Source organism: Podarcis liolepis (assembly GCF_965112155.1).
Source record: "Podarcis liolepis genome assembly, chromosome: 13".
NCBI classification, from domain to species: Eukaryota; Metazoa; Chordata; class Lepidosauria; order Squamata; family Lacertidae; genus Podarcis; species Podarcis liolepis.
In genome coordinates, this window is record NC_139573.1 from 6,339,115 (window position 1) to 6,361,896 (window position 22,782).

General features: G+C 48.8%; 1 protein-coding gene across 3 annotated transcripts in view; it reads right to left on the minus strand.

Moving 5' to 3' along the window:
• Window positions 1–21,380, minus strand: part of RNF31 (ring finger protein 31) — a 43,507-nt gene extending 22,127 nt beyond the window's left edge. The window contains exons 1-10 of one of the 3 annotated variants that reach the window (XM_083472524.1): window positions 21,198–21,380; window positions 17,780–17,971; window positions 16,341–16,487; window positions 15,430–15,585; window positions 12,830–12,889; window positions 10,100–10,175; window positions 8,280–8,460; window positions 4,790–5,177; window positions 2,073–2,354; window positions 404–667 (exon numbers count right to left, since the gene is read on the minus strand). In XM_083472524.1, the coding sequence (XP_083328650.1) occupies window positions 404–667; window positions 2,073–2,354; window positions 4,790–5,177; window positions 8,280–8,460; window positions 10,100–10,175; window positions 12,830–12,889; window positions 15,430–15,585; window positions 16,341–16,487; window positions 17,780–17,962 (1,737 nt within the window). In that variant the 5' untranslated portion in view covers window positions 17,963–17,971; window positions 21,198–21,380. The remainder of the gene's footprint in view (window positions 1–403; window positions 668–2,072; window positions 2,355–4,789; window positions 5,178–8,279; window positions 8,461–10,099; window positions 10,176–12,829; window positions 12,890–15,429; window positions 15,586–16,340; window positions 16,488–17,779; window positions 17,972–21,197) is intronic. The other 2 variants (XM_083472525.1, XM_083472526.1) reach the window with 2 other exon arrangements.
• Between the last annotated feature and the right edge of the window lie 1,402 nt (window positions 21,381–22,782).

Below are 22,782 nucleotides of genomic sequence, written 5' to 3' on the forward strand. Positions count from 1 at the left end.
AATTCAACCTATCTTACTCCTAGGCCAGTTTGGTACCGACAAGTAATTCTGCTTATATTATCTTAGAATATCTAGCTAAATAATCCTTGAATTTCTTCCATTCTTCTTGCTGTTCCTCCTCTTTCTATTCCCAGATTCTTCAAGTCAGGTCAGCAGCTCCAAAAAGTCCATCATCTCCTCTCATTCCCCTAATTCACAAGCACCTCCCCTTTTTCCAGAACCTATCCTGATTGGCTGACCTAGCCCCACCCACTTCCCAGACCATCCTTTAAGGCCGCCCCCATTTTCCAAGCTCCGCCCACATCCTGGAACGACCCTCGACAGCCCATGCTGTGTTCTCCCAAAATATTTCCCCCCTACAACACAACCCCTTTCTCCAGAGGCCCGTCCCGTCCCGACTGACCTTCCTGCGCCGTGCGCTGAGGCATCGGCTGACGGCTTCGTCCACATCCCCCAGGCTCTCTGTCCAAGCCGCCTGGACTTCCTGGCGGGTCAAGACCCCCAAGCCTCCGCCGGGCTCCTGCTCGCCTCGCTGCGTGGCCAGCTCAGCCACGCCTTCCAACACCCCAGGGAGCTCTGAATTCAGCCATGCCAGGGGAAGCTCCGCCCCAGAGTAGCGCAAGGCGGCCGCCACCAATTCGGGGGCCACGCCGACTTTTTCTGCTTCCTGCGGGGGGAAAAGGAGGGAAGGGTTTGAGGCCCGGGTCCCAAATCGCAGGAGGTCAAATCCTGGGTCAAATCCAGCAAAGGGGCTTTTCAAGCTGGTCGGCAACTCTCTCGGCCGGGTCAGGAGGGAGAAGGAAGGCCTGATATTTGCGCCGGAAAAAGGGGTCTCTGCAGCCACCCCCTGCAATTCTGATCTCTCCTCCTCCCAGCCCCAAATTCGGTCACGCTAACAGAAAATGCTGAAGTGGAGGTTCCCAAAGCTTTTAGGCCCCAGGGGAAACCTAAGACATGCCCATTTTGCAGAAGAAAAACCGACGATTCTCAGAAACAAGCCCACCTCGCAAGTAAAACGCTTCAAAATAAATAAATCAAGGCAGGGGGAAGGAGGCAACTGACCTTCCTCAAATGAACAACTACGTCCACAAAAAAAAAATCTGAATAAATAAAGGTTCTTAGACTTTGATGGGCAAACAAGGGGGTCTGGGAGCACTGTGGCGCCCTCAATTGCCGCCTTGGGGATCTCAGCTGAAAGAGGGGGACGCACGCAGAACCCCCATTCGGTGTGCCCACTCCCAAATCCTCAGCTGAAAATCCACACACACACAAAACTGCTTTGCCTTGGACCAAAAAGTCCTTCAAAAAGCACTCTGAATTATTCTCTCTCTCTGTGTGTGTGTGTGTGAATTTAAACACGGCTTTTTAGAATACACCCTCCCTGCTCCCCACTCAAACGCACCATGGTGTAAAAATAATCCGCCATTTTCAAGCTGAAAATGCAGAATGCCATTTTAGAATTAGGGCAGAGAGGTAGAAGCATTTTGGTCAGAGATGCCGACATTTAGACCATCTAAACCAGGAGTAAAGGTAAAGGGACCCCTGACCATTAGGTCCAGTCGTGGCTGACTCTGGGGTTGCGGCGCTCATCTCGCTTTATTGGCCGAGAGAGCCGGCGTACAGCTTCCGGGTCATGTGGCCAGCATGACTAAGCCGCTTCTGGCGAGCCAGAGCAGCGCACGGAAATGCCGTTTACCTTCCCGCTGGATCGGTACCTATTTATCTACTTGTACTTTGACGTGCTTTCGAACTGCTAGGTTGGCAGGAGCAAGGACCGAGCAACGGGAGCTCACCCCGTCGCGGGGATTCGAACCGCTGACCTTCTGATTGGCAAGCTCTGTGGTTTAACCCAGAGGGAGTGGAGAAGCCTTATTTTCAGCCTGAGGGGAAAGTTAGCTTCTTCCCAGGGGCAAAAGGTGGGCGGAGCATCACATGTAAATAAGGGTGTGAGGGGTGTGGCCTGAGGAGAGGGACAGGCCACTTGCAGGTCCACTTGACCCAGCCACCCCTTGCAAGCCTGATTGCCTGTGGACAGTCAGATGATTCCTCCCCCCCCACCGGCAAATTCTCACCCTGATCATGGCCACCATCTTCTGCCCGTCCTCCCGCAGTTTCTCCTGCCTCCGCTGCTCCGCCTCCTCCTGGGAGATGGGCAGAGCCTTCCGCAGACTCCTCAGATCAGCTTTGACCTCCGCCGTCCCCTTCCTCGACCTTTCATCATCCTCCTTCTCCGGCTTGGCGTGGGGCCGCGAGGGCTCAGGGCCCCCTCGCTGGCTGGTGCAGTTGCACATCTCGCACACCCGCCCGGGGCACTTGTTCCAGAAGGTGCAGTGCTCGCACTGCCAGCCAGAGGCCTGGAAGGGAAGGAATCAAAGAATCGTAGAGCTGGGTTCCTGAGGGTCATCTAGTCCAACCCCCGGCAAGGCAGGATCCATTTGCCCGACGTGGGGCTCGAACCCAGAGCCCTAAGGTTAAGATGGAGATCGACACGCAGCACCACCCCGTCAGCGGATGGACAGAACAGCGAAAGCTGGCTGGGATCGGTTGCGAGAGGAAATTCCCTGCACAAAACCTGCTTCATGAGCCAAATTTACACCGGGGGCCTAGTTTGGTCAGAATCGAGTGTACGCTTCCAGAGGGAATGCTAAATACATTGTCTCTGGTAAATAGCTGCTAGAGGACCATAAAAATCTGTGTCCTGGGCTTTTTAGACTCATCTACCCATGTACCAGGGATGCGGGTGGTGATGTGGGTTAAACCACAGAGCCTAGGACTTGCCGATCAGAAGGTCGGCGGTTCGAATCCCCGCGACGGGGTGAGCTTCCCGTTGCTCGGTCCCTCCTCCTGCCAACCTAGCAGTTTGAAAGCACGTCAAGTGCAAGTAGATAAATACGGCGGGAAGGTAAACGGCGTTTCCGTGCGCTGCTCTGGTTTGCCAGAAGCGGCTTAGTCATGCTGGCCACATGACCCGGAAGCTGTACGCCGGCTCCCTCGGCCAATAAAGCGAGATGAGCGCCACAACCTCAGAGTCATCTGCGACTGGACCTCATGGTCAGGGGTCCCTTTACCAGGTAAGTAAAAAGGTAAAGGACTCCTGGACAGTTATCTCCAGTCTATGGGGTTGCGGCGCTCATCTTGCTTCAGGCTGAGGGAGCCGGCGTTTGTCCACAGACAGCTTTCCAGGTCATGTGGCCACCTTGACTAAACCGCTTCTGGCACAACAGGACACCGTGATGGAAACCAGAGCACACGGAAACGCAGTTTACCTTCCCGCTGAAGCGGTACCTATTTACCTACTTGCACTGGCATGCTTTCGAACTGCTACACTGACAGAGCAACGGGAGATCACCCCGTCGCGGGGATTCGAACTGCTGACCTTCCGATCGGCAAGCCCAAGAGGCTCAGTGGTTTAGACCACAGCACCACCTGCGCCCCCTACCCATGTACTATCTGAAACCCACATTGATTGCCGGATGTGAAATACATTGGCATGATCGTCAGCTCTCCTACCCCATTAAATAAATGTATCCGTAATAAATATATGAAGAGTGGTGTGAGTTGGTTTTAAGCCAGCAACCCGAGGGAAAGCGCCGCCAAAGGACTCTAGGAATCCCAAATCGCCCTCCATAATATTGAATTGGATGGATGGTATGAATTATGGGATGTAAATATGAAATTTACGGCATGTACGGCTTTAAAAGAGAACTTAATGAAAATGACTTATAGGTGGCATCTAACATTGGTAAAGCTGGCAAAAATGTATAGGATGAAGGACAAAAAATGTTGGAAATGCAAAGAGGCAGATGGTGACTTTTACCACACGTGGTGGACTTGTGATAAACTTAAGAACTTTTGGGAGTTAATTTACAATAAACTTAAGAAAATATTCAAATACACTTTCCCCCCAAAAACAGAAGCCTTTTTGTTGGGGTTGATGGGGAAGGAAATTAAGAAAGTGGATCAAAGATTTTTCATGCACGCCACAGCTGCAGCAAGAAATATGCTTGCCCCAAACTGGAAATTGCAAGAAGTTCCCACTATTGCGGAGTGGTAGACGAAAATGATGAGTTATGCAGAGTTAGCCAAACTGACGGGGAAAATTCAGGACCAGGACGATCAGAAGTTTCAAGAAAGTTGGGAGTAAATTTATGGTGTATATAAAAGACAATTGTAAAACGTTAAAGACACTGGCAGGACTGAAATAGCTCTTACAATGTATGGCAGATATAAAGTTAAATAAATAGAATACACGATATAAGAAATTAAGGAATACTCGCTGAAGGGATGGAGGGAAGTTGTAAGCTTGGCAGAGCTAAAGTATTTATGTGATTTACTGTAAGGTAAAGGGACCCCTGACCCTTAGGTCCAGTCGTGGCCGACTCTGGGGTTGCGGCGCTCATCTCGCTTTACTGGCCGAGGGAGCCGGCGTACAGCTTCCGGGTCATGCGGCCAGCATGATTAAGCCGCTTCTGGCGAACCAGAGCAGCGCACGGAAACACTGTTTACCTTCCCGCCAGAGCGGTCCCTATTTATCTACTTGCACTTGACGTGCTTTCAAACTGCTAGGTTGGAAGGAGCAGGGACCGAGCAACGGGAGCTCACCCCGTCGCAGGGATTCAAACCGCCGACTATCTGATCAGCAAGTCCTAGGCTCTGTGGTTTAACCCACAGCGCCACCCACGTCCCATGATTTACTGTACTGCATTGTAAAAGTATGTATAAGGAAAATAATATTTTTTAAAAAAAATAAGGAATCCCAAATCGCCCTCTGGGCCAGAGGTACACTTACGTCTTGCTGTTGTGGCCCCGGCTCTTTCCCCCAGGCGATGAGGGGCTTTGCATCTCCCGTCCCGGGCTTCCCCGCCAGGCGGGGTCTGTCGCACATGGCGCACAGGACCGTGGCCGGCTCGTTCTCAAAGGTGCACGACTGGCAGGCCCAGCGTCCCCGGGCCAGCTGCCCCAAGCTGGCCGGCTCGTCCTCGGGCGACGGGTTGACGGGCGTCTTGCAGCCGCGGGGCCGGTCGCAGGCCACGCACAGGACGGAGCGGGCGTCGTTCTTCATGTGGCAGGCGGCGCAGCTCCAAGGGAGCCGCTGGGTGGTCAGGCTGTGCCAGGGCGGCATCAGGGGCTCCGTCGGAGGCCTCAGGGACCCGGCGTCGGAGGTCAAAAGGGTCACGCTGAAAAGAGAGCGGAAACCGAGGCAAAAGAGAAGCGCTGGTGAGGCATTTTTGTTGGGGATTGTAGGCAAAGACCTGCCAAAAAAGCTGAAAAACATCTTCATGTATGTGACAACGGCCGCAAGAATTCTGGTAGCACAAGGATGGAAGACGGAAGAAACCCCAACTAAAGAATCATGGCAAGAAAAATTGACGGACTATGCAGAACTGGCAAAACTGACATGTAAGCTACGGGACAAGGATAACTGTGACTTTAAGGATGAATGGGAACCCTTTACAAAGTATCTGAAGATACAGGACTCCTTGGCAGGTTTTGAATAAACATTCACAAACTTTTTATTGATAATAATCAGCGAAATAGTTGGAGGAGCTATACAACTTTGTAACATGCAGAAAACAGCAGTCTCAGAGAAACCAAAGACTGGAACTAAGGGAAGTTGGGGGGCGGGGGTGGGTGGGTTTTGTGGGGGAGGGAGGAAAAATGGGGGAGAAACAAGGATGGTATGTTTTTGGATAATATGTCTTGTTTTAATTTTGAATAAAAACCCTTTTTTAAAAAAAAGAGAAGCGATGGTCAACAGCGAGGCGAAGCATATGCTGCAGACCGGCACAGATGGAGGACAGCCCGCGAATTAAAAAATGATCCAACAAGTCGTCTCAGGGTATGGCGTCGTTTTCTGTTTTGCCCTGGGGGCGGGGGCAAAATGCCTCAGGCCAGCCCTGTAAACTATTGATGCAATTTGTTCCTTTTGAGTCAGAAGAGTTGCACAGAAAGTCTTCAGGAATCTTCTTATACCTGAAGGAACGTCTCCACCCCTATCATTCAGCCCAGACACTGAGGTCCAGCTCCGAGGGCCTTCTGGCGGTTCCATCACTGCGAGAAGTGAGGCTACAAGGATCCAGGCAGAGGGCCTTCTTGGTGGTGGCGCCCGCCCTGTGGAACGCCCTCCCACCAGATGTCAAAGAGAACAACAACTACCAGACTTTTAGAAGACACCTGAAGGCAACCCTGCTTAGGGAAGTTTTTAATGTTTGGTGTTTTATCGTGTTTTTAATACTCCATTGGGAGCCGCCGAGAGTGGCTGGGGAAACCCAGCCAGATGGGCGGGGTATGAATAATAAATTTATTATTATTATTTCATAGTTCAGCTCATCTGTGGGCGAATTCCCCCATGGGAATAAGGTAAAGGTAAAGGCAAATGACCCCTGGACATCCCGTTCCAGTTATGCTTAAAGTATTTATTGAAGACTTAACATGACAACTACTGTTGTCTAAGGGAAGTAAGGAAAACTGTTCCTCCTCTCTGCTCTTTAGCCATGTGACCCGAGTAACAGCCTCACGTCTCCTTCAGAGCATGTCTATAATGGGAATTGGGGTTGCTTGTGCGTAAACCGCAAACTGCTCCAAGCTGGTTGTATAGCTAAACCTCTCCCTGGCTGGACAGCCCTTACAACGCGACTGTCTCAGTCACTGGCAGAATCCGTCAGTGGGCGTTTCCTAAATTTCTTCCAACACAAAATTTCCTTGACTCCAAGTCTCCTCCTAGATTCTCTGCGCGGAAGCCTTCTGCGCAGCGTGGGCGTGCCAAGAGGAGGTCCTGTGCTCTCCCCGCTGATCTCACTGGAAGAGTCTCGGAGCCTCCCCTCCGCAGTACTCTCAGCCTCCCCTTTCTTCCTGGTGTCACCTTGATTTCCTTCCCCAGCGGAAGCTCTCTCTCTCTCCTTGCTGGTTCCCTCCCCTGCATCATTGGGGAGCCTTACCTCTCCTCTTGGCTCTGATGGCAGTTCCCTGACAATGTCTAATGAAGAAGCCTGTTGCCAAGGGAACCCTGCAGGATGCGGGGAGAAATCTTGTTTTTCCGGGCAAAATTATGCAAGGTTCGTTTCAAGGCTATTTTTCGACTAAATGCGCACATTCTGCAGGAATGGGTATTGACGGGCCCTGGACAACCACATATTTTAAGCCAAAAAGCACCTTTTGGGAGTGGACTATTTGATTTATGGGCTACTATTCAAATGAGGCTGCATTTTAAATTATATTTTAACCTGCATTTTAATAAACTGGTTCTCCCCCATTGTGTTTTATTATAATTTTATTGGTGTTAGCCGCCCTGAGCCCGGCTCTGGCCAGGGAGGGCAGGGTATAAAAAAATTTTATTATTATTATTATTATTATTATTATTATTATTATTATTATTATTATTATTACAGTGGTGCCTCGCAAGACGAAATTAATTCGTTCCGCAAGTTTTTTCTTCTTGCGAGTTTTTCGTCTTGAGATGCACGGTTTCCCATAGGAATGCATTGAAAATCAATTAATGCGTTCCTAGGGAAACCGCCTTCAGACCAGGTCCGGGGACAGTCTGTCCCCGGACCTCTTCTGAAGGCTGGGGGGGGGGGGACAAGGGCTTTTCTTCCCACCCCCAGCATTTTAAAAAACCCCGGGACAGCGGAGGACTTCTCCGCTGTCCGGGCGATCTTAAAATGCTGGCGGGCGGCATTTTAAAATCGCCCCGGGACAGCGGAGGACTTCTCCGCTGTCCGGGGCGATTTAAAAGCCCCTGGGAAGGCAGGCAGGGGGGACAAAGACTTTCGCCCCCCGCCAGCCTTCAGAAGGTGTTCCCGCCCCCCCGCCCCGCTTCGGAGCAGCGGGAGAAGCGATCTCCCCGCAGCCCCTTGCTTCAAAAGAGGTCCGGGGGCAGCGGGAAGCGCTTCCCTCTGTCCCCGGACCTCTTTTGAAGCAAGGGGCGGTGGGGAGAAGCGATCTCCCCGCAGCCCCTTGCTTCAAAAGAGGTCCGGGGGCAGCGGGAAGCGCTTTCCGCTGTCCCCAGACCTGGGGCTGCGGGGAGAAGATCGCTTTTTTTTGCGAAGCAAGCCCATAGGGAAATTCGTCTTGTACTGCTTCCTTGACTAAAAACACAAAGTGAATTTAGGACACGTCCAATACCATTTCCTCCTCATGAAGCAAGCAGAACAGAGGCAGGAAATATCCGCCCCGAGTAAAACCGTCCCAGGAAAGGGGCCGAATCGTTTGCCTTTGTGAACGCAGCTTGGGGGTAGAAAGAGTGAAAGGAGTCAAAGTGGGGGGTTGATTGTGCTAACCTGGGGGCCGGGGGGCTACGCCATGTTTGCTCCTTCATGGGCACCCGGCAGTGATGGGTCCGCGAGGGGTGCTTGTGGAAGAGGCGGTCACAGTCTGGGCACAGAGACTGGGCACAAGCGGGGCAGTGTAGCAATGGAGGCTCCAAACCGCACAGCAAGCAGGATTCTGGGGGCAGGTAACCTGGGGGGGAGAGGGAGAGAGAATCAGAAACGCCCCTCTGTCTTTTTAGGCCAAGAAAACCTGAATTTTGCAGGCTAAGTAAACTAGGTAAAGGGTAAAGGGACCCCTGACAGTTAAGCCCAGTCGCGAACGACTCTGGGGTTGCGGCGCTCATCTCGCTTTATTGGCTGAGGGAGCCGGCGTTTGTCCACAGACAGTTTTTCCGTGTCATGTGGCCAGCATGACTAAGCTGCTTCTGGTGAAACCAGAGCAGCGCACAGAAATACCATTTGCCATATTTTTTGCTCTATAAGACTCACTTTTTCCCTCCTGAAAAGTAAGGGGGAATGTGTGTGCGTCTTATGGAGCGAATGCAGGCTGTGCAGCTATCCCAGAAGCCAGAACAGCAAGAGGGATTGCTGCTTTCGCTGCGCAGCGATCCCTCTTGCTGTTCTGGCTTCTGAGATTCAGAATATTTTTTTCTTGTTTTCCTCCTCCAAAAACTAGGTGTGTCTTGTGGTCTGGTGCGTCTTATAGAGCAAAAAAAAAAAAAATACGGTGCCTTCCTGCCAGAGTGGTACCTATTTATCTACTTGCACTTTTAAGTGCTTTCGAACTGCTAGGTTGGCAGGAGCAGGGACTGAGCAACGGGAGCTCACCCCGTCGCGGGCATTCGAACTGCCGACCTTCTGATCGGCAAGCCCTAGGCTCTGTGGTTTAACCCACAGCGCCACCCGCATCCCCTAAGTAAACCCCCCCCCAAAAAAGACACCAATCGATATATATGCCTGCACAATCTGCTGTACCTCTACTAGACCTGAGGAGGAGACAAAAGCACCATTTCACAAGGCGGATGCTTCCCTCTACAGCCACACGCTCTAGAAATAAGCTTATTACAGTGGAACCTCGGTTGTCGAACGTAATCTGTTCCAGAAGACCGTTTGACTTCCGAAACGTTCCACAACTGAGGCTCCATGGGTGATCGGCAAATTCCATTGAGAAAATGGGAGAAACACGCTTTGGAAGCTGTTCAAAAATGGAAGCATTCACTTCCGGTTTTGGGCGTTTGGGTTCCAAATTGTTCGGCTTCCGAGACGCTCGAAAAAACCCGAGGTTCCGCTGTATTATTATTTTGTTAACATCTTGAACGCCGGGTTTTCAGGACGCTAAAGAACCTGCAACGACTCATTCCACCAGCCTATTTCATGCTTTTGCTTTTCATTTTAAAAATTGTTGTCACAGGGTCACAGAATGCAGGAATCTCAACCTAAGCATCCCAGACAGATGGTCACCCAATCTCTGCTTAAAAACCTTCAAGGAAGGAGAGTCCATAACCTCCGGAGAGAGACTGTTCCACTGTCGGAAGAGCTCTTAGTGTCAGAAAGTTCTTCCTGAGGTTTCGTCACGAACTAATTTCTTGTAACTTGAAGCCACTGGTTTGAGTCCTACCCTCCAGAGCGGGACAGGATTCGAACCCATGGCAGGGGCATAACCATCTTCTCTGTTCCATGCACGTTACAAAACGAAAACTACAGAACAAATAAAGATTGTGAACCAAATTCATGCACCACGGAACAATTATGTCAACGCCCGACAGGAAGGTATTCAACTGGAAAAGCCCCACGCTATTTCCACCGCCAACCTCTTAGTACCCCTTTACCTGTGGGCGATAATGCCGAAACGGCGCGCGGCGGGATCGCTTCTTGAACGGGGAAGGCGTCTGCGATGAGGCCAGCCTGGGAAAGAGAAAAGGACATTGTGCCATCGTGACCTCAAGGACACACCGTAACATGTTCCACCTGCAGCCGCCTTCGAGAGAAGCTGGGAAGCTGTCGCGAGTGCGAAACTCAGGCACCCACCTCCTGACGGGAGTAGCAGGGAGGGTCTGGTAAGGTGTCATCTCCCCCCCGCCTTGTGGATCGAAGAGCCGTTGGATAGAGAAAAATATCCCCCGTCCATGTCTTAAATGGTTGGGGAACTATGGTTTCAGACCCATGGTAGAAGGAAGGTCCAGATCTGTCAGCTTTTTGACATTCTTATTAAAAAGCTGACGGACCTGCCTGAAGCATTTTTGTTAGGGATTGTAGGAAAAGACACACCAAGGAAATTGAAAAACATCTTCACGTACGCGACAACGGCGGCAAGAGTCTTAATAGCACAAGGATGGAAGAATGAAGAAATCCCGACCAAAGAACTGTGGCAAGAGAAACTGATGGACCACGCGGAATTGGCGGAATTGACACGCAAATGACGTGACAAGGGCAGCTGTGACTTTAAAGAAGAACGGGAACCTTTCACAAAGTACTAAAAGAAACAACAAAACGAACTGGACTCCTTGGCAGGTTTTGAATAAACACACACAAACTTTTTATTGATAATATATAGATAGAGAAATTAAGGATCTTTACAATTTTATAATATGCAGAGAATAACATGTGCTGAGAAACCAGAGGAGCTGAGGGAAGTCGGGGGGGGGGTAGGAGGGTTGGTTTTTCCTTTTTGGGGAGGGGGAGGGAAAAAATGGGGAAGGGGAATGAGGATGATGTATATCTGATAAATTGTTATGTTGAAATTCCTAATAAAAATCCCGCCCCCCAAAAAAGCTGACAGATCTGGACCTTTCTTCTACCATCTGTGACTGGATTAAAGACTTTTTGAGGGATCGGACACAAACAGTGAGGATTGGGACTGTTACATCTACCTCCCTGAAGCTTAGCACTGGCACCCCACAGGGATGTGTGCTAAATCCCTACCTGTACTCACTGTACACATATGACTGCATATCATCTGATCCATCTACAGTAATTATTAAGTTTGCAGATGATACTACCATAATGGGCCTAACTGCAGGCGGAGATGAAACAGCGTACAGGGGTGAGGTTCAAAAAATATCAACATAGAGAATAACTTGCACCTAAATATTAGTAAGACAAAGGAGATAGTGTTGGACTTTCGGAGGAAGAGAGGAGAACCTGCCTGTTGTATATCAGGGGGGCTGTGTGGAGAGAGTCTTCTCCTTTAATTTCCCGGGCGTTTACCTTAGTGAGGACCTCACTTGGAAAATCAACATAACTCAGGTGGTCAGAAAGGCCCAACAGAAACTCCATTTCCTCAGGGTCTTGCGAAAGAATAATGTGAAACAACTGATGAACTCCTTTTACCGGTCAACAATAGAAAGTGTCCTTTCATATTGTATCACGGTGTGGTATGCTGGCGTGACAGCCACAGACAGAAAGTCTCTCTACAGAGGGTGGTGAATACAGCACACGATATCACGGGCTGTCCCTTGAGTCCGCTAGGTGACATCGCAAGGGATCGTTGCCTTAGGAGAGCGAGAAAAATCCTCAGGGATGACTCACACCCCGCCCAGCGCCTCTTTCATCTTCTACAGTGGATGATCGGGTCGCGAACGTGATCCATGCGGGATGCACGTTCGCAACCCGCGGCGGCACGTCTGTGCATGCAGAGGTTGCGTTTCGGTATTTCTGCGCATGCGTGACCGCCGAAACCCAGTTTCGGCGGTCTGCAACCCGAAAAAACGCAACCTGAAGCATCTGTAACCCGAGGTATGACTGGGCAGGAGATATAGAAGTATAATCAGCCGTACCAACAGGCTAAAAAATAGCTTCTATCCATGGGCTGTTAGGCTGTTGAACGGAAAATAACATAGCGAAATTGACTTGCGAGGTGGTGTGTTGTTTGATAAGAGATTGAGTGTGGGAGGGAGGCTTGTTTAATTTCATTGTACAGTGGTACCTTGGGTTAAGTACTTAATTTGTTCTGGAGGTCTGTTCTTAACCTGAAGCTGTTCTTAACATGAAGCACCACTTTAGCTAATGGGGCCTCTTGCTGCTGCCGTGCCGCTGAAGCACAATTTCTGTTCTCATCCTGAAGCAAAGTTCTTAACCCGAGGTAATATTTCTGGATTAGCAGAGTCTGTAACCTGAAGCGTCTGTAACCTGAAGCATATGTAACCCGAGGTACCATTGTACACAGGTTGTACAATGACAATAAACGTATTATTATTATTATTATTAGGTCCCATCACCTGGCTGGGGTGTTAGGGGACAGGTATTTTGTCCACCTTTGGTTCCCCCCATTGCACTCAGCTCTCACCTGTGGCTCCTAGAAGCTGTCAGCCTGCAACATTGGCCACACCCCGGGAACAGGATTAGGCCAGGGTAATCTGAGGATTGCTGTCAGAAGCACAGCAGACGGAATGATACACACACACACAAATGGTTTTGAAGCAGCCAGTGGGGCTGGGGTGGCCCCACGGGCATCATTAACGCCCACCTGAAACTCAAATGGACGAAAACACAAAGATCTTCTCAGCTCCCTCTCTGCTAGCTAAGCTCCTGGGGCTTTTATGTCCCCTCACCTGACTCACCTGTGCATTGTCCCCGCCCTGCATTAGTTCCAGCAACACCTGAGGATTGGGGTGGTTGTCCTAAAAAGAAAGAAAAACAGAACCATGAGGGTATGTGGCGTGTTGAATTTATAATAATAATAATTTATTATTTATATCCCACCCATCTGGCTGGGTTTCCCCAGCCACTCTGGGCGGCTCCCAGCAGAATATAAAAAACACGATAAAACATCAAACATTAAAAGCTTCCCTCAACAGGGCTGCCTTCAGATGTCTTCTAAAAGTCAGGTTTATTTCCTTGACATCTGGTGGGAGTTGCACAGGGCGGGCACCACCACTGAGAAGGCCCTCTGCCTGGTGGTTTTTTTTTTTAACTTTCCAATTCCGAAAAGGAGGGGTGCTAAAAAGTTGCAACATGACTAGGGAATTCAAAATATATTAGGTTACATTAATATAATTTAAGCTTTGCTTGATAGGATGTGTGCAAATTATATGGAATTCGTTAAATATGATTGCCAAGTACTTGCCGTTGTATTATATTGCTACTTATTTGTTTATAATCAGCGCTAACTTTCCAGAAGTTAAAATTCTTTGATTTTCCAAAAGCAGTTTATGAGCTTCTTTATTAAATGTAGACTTACCAGGCTAAATGTTGTCCAGTCACAAAATTTGAATTCCTCACATATTTTAAAGACTGCTCACTGAATAAATTTGCAGAAATTAAGTGTCACTGTCTAAAATGACATGCCCTATTATTTTGTGTCCTGGGGTGTTTTGTTGAAGTGAGAACTGATGTAAGAAAACTGCTGAGTGATGTTGGGGTTGTGTAGACTTCCTTTGTGTAGTGTGAACATGGAAGTGAATGGTGTTTTTCGGTGGTTGTATTATTGGGTGTGTTTTAAGAGTTATGATTTTTAAAAATGATATATTGTAGTTATGTTGCATTTTGATGTATCCCAGTATATTTCAGCGCTTTGCATATTATTTGGGTGTTTTGCTCACGTTTAGAGAGATTTAATTCTGCTAATTAAAACGTGGAATTACGATTATCATTAGCAGCAGTAGCAACATAAGGTTTCAAATGCGCAATTCATACTTTTTGTTGCTTGTATGGATTCCTTTTCGCTGCAATCTGTAAGCCGCTTAGAGATTTCTGTTGACAAACGAACTGACCAAATTAAACATAAATGAAAAAACTCATTCTCAGCTGGGAACCCAAAGCTCATCCATCACTATCTTTCTGAATGGGGTAACTGTGCCCCTGAAGGACCAGGTGCGCAGCCTGGGAGTCATTCTGGACTCACAGCTGTCCATGGAGGCGCAGGTCAATTCTGTGTCCAGGGCAGCTGTCTACCAGCGCCATCTGGTACACAGGATGAGATCCTCCCTGCCCGCAGACTGTCTCGCCAGAGTGGTGTATGCTCTAGTTATCTCCCGCTTGGACTACTGCAATGCGCTCTACGTGGGGCTACCTTTGAAGGTGACCCGGAAACTGCAACTAATCCAGAATGCGGCAGCTAGACTGGTGACTGGGAATAGCCGCCGAGACCATATAACACCGGTCCTGAAAGACCTACATTGGCTCCCAGTACGTTTCCGAGCACAATTCAAAGTGTTGGTGCTGACCTTTAAAGCCCTAAAGGGCCTTGGTCTCCCATTTCGACCACTGCAGTGCGCTCTACATGGGGCTGCCTTTGAAGGTGACCTGGAAACTACAACTAATCCAGAATGTGACAGCTAGACTGGTGACTGGGAGTGGTTGCTGGGACCATATAACGCCAGTCGTAAAAGACTTGCATTGACTCACAATTCAAAGTGTTGGTGTCGATCTTTAAAGCCCTAAATGGCCTCGGCCCAGTATACTGTACAGTGGTGCCCCGCAAGACGAATGCCTCGCAAGACAGAAAACCCGCTAGACAAAAGGGTTTTCCGTTTTTGAGCTGCTTCGCAAGACGATTTTCCCTATGGGCTTGCTTTGCAAGACGAAAACGTCTTGCAAGTGTTCCGATTTTTTTTCGCTCCCCCCCTTTTTCTAAGCCGCTAAGCCGCTAATAGCCTTTTAGCCGCTAATCCGCTAATCCTTTAATAGCCGCTAAGCCTTTAATAGCCGCTAAACCGCTAATAGCGCTAATCCGCTAATAGGGTTGCTTCGCAAGACGAAAAAACCGCTAGACGAAGAGACTCGCGGAACGGATTCATTTTGTCTTGCGAGGCACCACTGTACCTGAAGGAACGTCTCCACCCCCATCGTTCAGCCCGGACACTGAGGTCCAGCTCCGAGGGCCTTCTGGCGGTTCACTCCCTGTGAGAAGTGAGGTTACAGGGAACCAGGCAGAGGGCCTTCTCGGTGGTGGCACCCACCTTGTGGAACGCTCTCTCGTCAGTTGTCAAGGAAATAAACAAATACACAACTTTCTGAAGACATCTGAAGACAACCCTGTATAGGGAACCTATTAATGCCTGATGTATATCGTGTGTTCTTTTATATTCTGTTGGAAGCCACCCAGAGTGGCTGGGGAAACCCAGTCAGATGGGTGGGGTACAAGTAATAAGTTCTTCTTCTTGTTGTTGTTATTTCTCCCCCCTTCAAAGTGCTCCCGGGTCTCATGGTTCCACCATACCGAAATAAGGAGATTCAGTTCAGCCCGTAGCACCATGACATCGACCGTGATCGAGGCCACGTGAGGGATATCTGGCTCCAGCAGATGCTCCGGGAAGCAAAGTCCGTCCGTCTGTTCCTCCGAATATCCGTAGAGGCGAAGGACGTCCCGCCCGCCCTGCCAGGAACGTGGGGCACACAATAAATGGGTTGGGGTGACAACAGGAGGAGGGGCTCAGCTGGGACACAGCTTAGCTCGGCCTCTGCTAGGAACAGGGCCTTATCTGTGTGGGCCCCCTTCTCAATGGAATATTTTTCACCAGGCTCCTGCTATTAGTTGCAAACAAAATAAAAATAGAAACTCAGAAGGATATAAGAGCCGGGAAGAGCCGAGTGATTGACCCTGGTGCTGAAAAGATACCAAAGGACATAGCTGTCAACCATCCCTTATTTGGTGGGAAAGTCCCTTATCCCAGCGCCGTGTCCCGCTGCCGTCTCTTATTGATGATGTCCCTTAAATTTCCCGGGTTTCAAAGGAAGCAGCTCCTCTCCCTCCCTCCCTGCCGGCCAGGGAGGAAGGAGGCTCCAACTGTGTTGCTTGGCTGCGTTGCTCACCCAATAAGGAGTCTAAGAACGACTAGGGGGGTGGAGCTTACATGCCTTGCGCCAATCAAATCGGCCGCGTTGCCTGGGGACTCAGCGCTTCCCAGCGGAGAGGTGACGGTGGTTTTCCTTGCTGCATCCCCTTTGCCGGGTTGCTGCGCTGTGGGAACCACCGCTTGAGGCTTCGCTTGGCTGCTGGTTGACTAAAATCCCTTATTTTGGCTGCTGATCCCTTATTTTCGAGGCTGCTGGTCCCTGATTTTCAAATCTGTAAGTTGACAGCTATGCCAAAGGAAGGGATGGGCAGACAGGGAAGAATGGTTCTCTCACCTGGATGGTGTCCACCGTGTCCCGGAAAACGGGGTTATTGAACTTGACGGTCCTCCAGAAGCGGGGCTTGTGTGGGTTCAACAGGTTGCGCCCATATTTCTCCAAGATGTTCAGGGCAGTGGAGATGGTACGAAGGTCCTTTTGAGGCTGGGGAAGGGTTCGAAAATTGCCATTGTCTCTTTGCACGTTGGTACCTAAACCCCAATCTCCAAATCGCACGAGGCTGTACAGTGGTACCTCGGGTTACAGACGCTTCAGGTTACACACTCCGCTAACCCAGAAATAGTGCTCCAGGTTAAGAACTTTGCTTCAGGATAAGAACAGAAATCGTGCTCTGGCGGCGTGGTGGCAGCAGGAGGCCCCATTAGCTAAAGCGGTGCTTCAGGTTAAGAACAGTTTCAGGTTAAGTACGGACCTCTGGAACGAATTAAGTACTTAACCCGAGGTACCACTGTACTAAATTCTTCTAAGAACCCCCTTCCTTTGGGGTTTTCGTTTGCTAGGCTCTGATCCTCCCAGACCCCAGTTGTCACTGCCATCTCTCACGTGTTCAGAGGGACGAGCAGGGTTCACGGTGCATTCACGCCGCATTACACATATCACAAACTTCTTGTCTTAGGGACTAGAACCTTGTTCCTGAGGCGCCTTTTTAAATAAACAGCGGAGACCCCAAGGATTCTGAGGCAGGGACTATTCGGATCTGCATCTGTGCGAGGGAATCGCACTGCAAACGATAAACGCCACCGTGACCTAGCCCCGCTACCAGGCGAAATCCCAGCGCCCCAAAACAAAACTTTGTGTTTACCAAGCTTGATCCTCACTTCTACATAATGACTAGTTTTGCCGAGGCACCTAGAAAAGGGCTTGTTTGCTTTCCGACCCCCCTTCCTTGTGTGGAAACCGCATTGCAGGCAGACATTCCACAGGTGAAGCTCCCAGCTGCCCATAGCTCCCAGCTGCCTGTCTGACTTCTGAATCTTTCCATCTTTCCCCCCCAAATTTCAATCCCCACCCCGGTTTTCTAGACCCCCACCCCTGCCATTGCACACACACACACACACAAACAAAATACAGTGGTGCCCCACAAGACGAATGCCTCGCAAGACGGAAAACCCGCTAGACGAAAGGGTTTTCCGTTTTTCAATGCGCTGCGCAGGACGAATTTCCCTATGGGCTTGCTTCGCAAGACGAAAATGTCTTGCGAGTCTTGAGATTTTTTTTCGCTCCCTCCCTTTTTTCTAAGCCGCTAAGCCTTTAATAGCCTTTTAGCAGCTAAGCCGCTAAGCCGCTAAGCCTTTAATAGCTGCTAAACCGCTAATAGTGCTAATCCGCTAAGCCACTAATAGGGTTGCTTCGCAAGACGAAAAAACCGCTAGACGAAGATACTCGCGGAACAGATTAATTTCGTCTTGCGAGGCACCACTGTACTGTCCCCTTACCTGCCCCTGGGTATTGGTTCGTATAATATCCTTGGCATCTATCTCCAGGTATTTCTGAGCCGGGGGAAACGGCATCTCCAGCAGACGCTGTACAGTCTCTGGGTTCTGCTCCAAGGGATTCTCAATCAAAGCAGCTACCAGTTCGTCCCGGAGCGCCATGAATTTGCGCTCCACTTCTCCCATGGCTGCTACCTAAGGAAGAGAAGGAAATATGCAAGAGAAAAGAAAGATTCTCTCCTACGATATCTGTTGGGTTTAACCAAGTATTCCCGTCACCCACCAAAGGGGCAAAATAACCTCAGATCAGGGCGAAAAATGTATTTATTTTTATTCATGCATGCATTACCAGATTCACATGGCAACTTTCCTTCAAGGAACTAAAGGCAGAGTTCATAGAATCATAGAGTTGGAAGAGACCACAAGGGCCATCGAGTCCAACCCCCTGCCAAGCAGGAAACACCATCAGAGCACTCCTGACATATGGTTATCAAGCCTCTGCTTAAAGACCTCCAAAGTAGGAGACTCCACCACACTCCTGGGCAGCAAATTCCACTGTCAAACAGCTCTTACTGTCAGGAAGTTCTTCCTAATGTTTAGGTGGAATCATCTTTCTTGTAGTTTGGATCCATTGCTCCGTGTCCCCCAGTGGCGTAGTGTGGGGGGTGCAAGGGGGGGCCGGCCACACCGGCCGCAACATCTGGGGGGGTGCGCTCACACTCGCAGCTCTCTGCCCCTACCTGGCTCCACAGGTTAGGGGGCGCAAATTACTTGTCTTGCCCCGGGTGCTGACAACCCACGCTACGCCACTGGTGTCCGCTTCTCTGGAGCAGCAGAAAACAACCTTTCTCCCTCCTCTATGTGACATCCTTTTATATATTTGAACATGGCTATCATATCACCCCTTAACCTCCTCTTCTCCAGGCGGGTTCATGGCGGGGAGAGGGGGAAATCTGTTTTGTCTTCACAACAGCCCTGAGAGGTAGGATAAGGCAGAGAGTAGGTGCCCTACCGAAGGTAAATGTCATTGCTGAGCAGGAATTTGATTTAAGCCAAATTCTCTATCCCCCCCCCAATTAGGATTCCATTTTACAACGCATATAAAACAGAGAGAACAATTTTAGCAATGGGCAAAAAGCGAAAGGTGAAAAACAAAACGATAAGACAGGCATGTAGAATTGAGTGCTTGCACGTGAGTTAAAATATCAAAGTCCAAGCAAAGATTATCAACTTTATCGGATCGTCAAGTATAGTTCCAGGCTTGTGACGAAGGCTGTCTTGAAACTGATGGTTCTGCTGTATATGTCATAAAGGAATGTCAAATCATATACAAAGCGTCTGGAAGTTTTAGTCCTTGTCGGAATCTCAAATTATCCGCAATTTTCTCCATCGCAGCTATATTCCAGAGTGAGCGGTTACCAAGAGACATGTTAATTCTTGACCTGCATGTTCTTCCCGCTGCTGGATGCAGCTCAGAAAAATATGAGGAAGTATTTAGCCGCCCATGAAAAACCATATATACAAACTTAATCTTGTTTTGACAACGCCTTTTGAGGGCAGATGAAGAGTTTTAGGGAGATCAGGAGCTCATTTCCTCCATCCTGGCCTTTTAACACTTGCTTTTAGGATTCTTTTACAATACGGTTCACTTTTATGCACTTTTCAATTGCCATTTAAAAAAAATTATTGTGAGCCGGCTTGAGTATGTTTTAAGAAGTTGTCCCTGAATTAAGAGGGTTTTGGTTTTGGTTTTGAAAAAGAAAGAACTGCTATCCATTTGGCCATGAATAAAGACATCGGTTCCCTCTCCTACAAGTGTTTAATTTAGCAAAACCATGTTAGGATTATTGTTAGGACTGTTATTAAGGATCATGGTGCGCATTTTGAATACAAATAAACTTCAATACCGAACTGTCATAGCCTGCCTTTTGAAAATTTCACCGGCCTCTAACCTTGAACACCTTCCAGATCTTTCTCTCCCCTCTACAATTTGCGTTATATGGATATAAAATTGTCAGTTTGAGGGTAACTCTTCACATATCCAAGGGAGCAAGACCATAGACCTGCTAATATTTTACAGTAATATCCTACTCAGAAGCAGGCAAACCCCACTGAGCGGTATAAAACTGCTGCCACATTCAGGCACCGCATTAATATTTTTGTTGAATTAAATTATTAATTAAATGCCTACACGTGATCAGGGTGAGAAAGAGTGGGGCAGCTGGAGTTCCTTAAAGCTAAGAAATCCACAAAGAATGGATCCTAACCACCAGCCTGGCATCAAGGATAATCTTTTGTAAAGTAATAGCAGTAATAATAATTTTAACATTTACCCACCATCGGATTGCACAGACAAACCCTCATGGAATTAAGTGTTGTATATTTTACTTTGCTGTAAGTCGCTTGGAGACATTCGGGTGACAAGTGACTTACAAGTTTAATTAACTTAATAATAATAATAATAATAATAATAATGGCAGACACCAAGAGGTGGTGGAAGTTTTTAAGCAGAGGCTTGATGGCTGTTATAAGAAAAATATCGCTTCCTTTCCCTTATGGGGTATCTGGCCACCCATCATGTTTTTGATTTGATCCCATAATAATAATAATAATAATAATAATAATAATAATAATAACAACAACAACAACAACTTTTAATTTGTACCCCGTCCTCCCCGGCCGGAGCCAGGCTCAGGGCGGCTAACATCATAAAACTAACACAGTATACAAAGAACATAAGAACATAAAAATGTCCCGCTTTTCCTTAGGACGTCCCTCATTTCATTCACGTTGGAGGGTATGGAATTATGCACCCCCGAGCCAAAGAGGCAAGTAATTATACAGCCTTTAGAAGGCAATCCTGTATAAGGAAATTTTTAAAAATGTTTTGTTATGTTTTTATTTATGTGGGAAGCCGCCCAGGGCAGCGACCCAGTCAAATGGGTGGGATACAAATAATAAAATTATTATTATGGAATAGGACATCCCCATTTTCATCCGAACATTGTTGGAGGGTATTCTTCCGATGCTACGATTTTGTGGGAAACCAGGGAGCGGCTCCTTGCCCTTCTCAGAAGCTTGCAAATCGAAAGCAAAAAATAATAATTTTTTTTGGGGGGGGCAGCCCTCCAACCTCCGTTTGCAAGCAGCGTTTCGCGTGGTGCAAGCTGACCCGGGAGAAAGCCCCTCCGATTTCAGTGGGGCTGGCGCAGGGGGTCATGGCGGGTGCAGGATCTCAGATTTGGGGGGGTCTGGGAGCGGATCATTTGCAGCTTCCACTTTTGCATAAGCCTGACTTCCTCCCCAACCCGGGAGGGGGGGAAATAAAAGTTGCAATGGGGGTTTGCGGGTTGGGTTTCAAGGGGATCCTCCTGCCCCCTTGGAAAGTGGGGGGTGGGGAGGAAAGTGGGGGGGATCTTACCTTGTTTGGGGGGCGGCGGGGGGAGGAGGGAGAAATCCAGGCGCGTCACTCACTTGTCATGCGAAACCCCAACAGCTGGTTGCAGAGGAGGAAGGCGGAGGAGAGCAGGAAACCAGGCAGGGCTTGAAGGCAAAGGGAAGGCCGAGAGGAGCCGAGGGGGACCCCAGGAGACCGGGAGGAAGAACTACAAGCCGCCTTTCTCCAGGGATTGCAAAAAAAGAAGAAGGAAAAAGAAGAACCGGCGTGCCTCTGAGCATCTGCAGAGCGCCTTCGGCCAACCAACAGCCTGCCCCGCCTCTCTTAACGGAGAAATCTGAGGGCTCCCCTTGGACAAAAAAAACCCCCAAGGACACCAGCCAGGAATGCCAGAGCGAAACAGCAGCCAGTAGGCTTGGTCTTGATTGAAGGCTGTCGCGACAGGACTCCCACCTGCCACCAGGTGGAACAAGATGGAAGCCCCGAACAAAAGAAGACCCCAACTTTTATTAGCTGCTAATCCCCATGTTACATCCCCCCAAACTACATCATGGTTACATCATGAAAGGGGAGGTCTGGTGGCAGTAATCTGAGCATCCTGGACCCTGCCCCATGGTTCTCCTTGCCCTCCACCAAACACCCATCAAGTGAAACAAAAAAGATATTGACATTTCCCTGTTTCCCATCCAAGTTAATCACACCCTTTCTGGGTTTGTTATTTCTGGAATGGCTACCTGTCTGGCACTCAGGATTCAGGATGCCAGGGGTTATCACTCAGGCAGAGGGGCTGCTGAGGAGCTGAGCTCACATTATATGAATTTCTGATGTTTTCCCAGTGAGCCAGTACAGAGATAACATTGATCAGTGAATTCTTACATTTGGTATCCTGCAGCAAAGGCCCTTTGAATAGATAGGAAGAAACTGTGATGAAGTGTTTTGTGGGGACAAATCACCAGTCACAAAAGCGATTGTGCTGATTTTGGTAGTGGGCTGCAGGTGCATGATATCTGCTGGAGGGGCAACCCCCCCCCAAACCTATACATAAATTCCTGTAACAGCCTCTTAGATGGGATTTGCCCCCCCCCTGCAAAGCTTGGAGAAATGTATGGAGTCCCCAAATGTATTTAATTAATTGCTTCATTAGGTCCAGGGATTATTTTGCTAGTGTTATAACCAAAATCTGCCCTTTTTCCCTTATGGAGTATCCAAGAGCCCATATAGAGTCCTTAAGTGGGTTCCCTATTGGTAGGAGAAAATAACAGAGGCCAACCAGAGAATATTGAGAAGCAAAGCTGCTAGTAAGTCTGATCTTTATTAAAGCTATTGCAACAGGGTGCTCCCCTCACACGCAGGAGAAGGAGGACCCAGAACCAAGGTGTGTCTACCCTTATTTTAAATTTTAAATTCCCTACCCTGGAGCTCAAGACCACCCCTCCATACATCATACATCCATCGCAGAAGGGTGTAACCCAAGACCACCCCCCACAAACACCATCCCTACGTCACAGAAAAGGCGGTCTACAACAGAAATTTGAGTGTTGTTGTTTTTCCTGTCTGCCAGGTTATCGGATAATGCCTTATCTGATTGCCTTTCCTGGTAGTCTTGTCA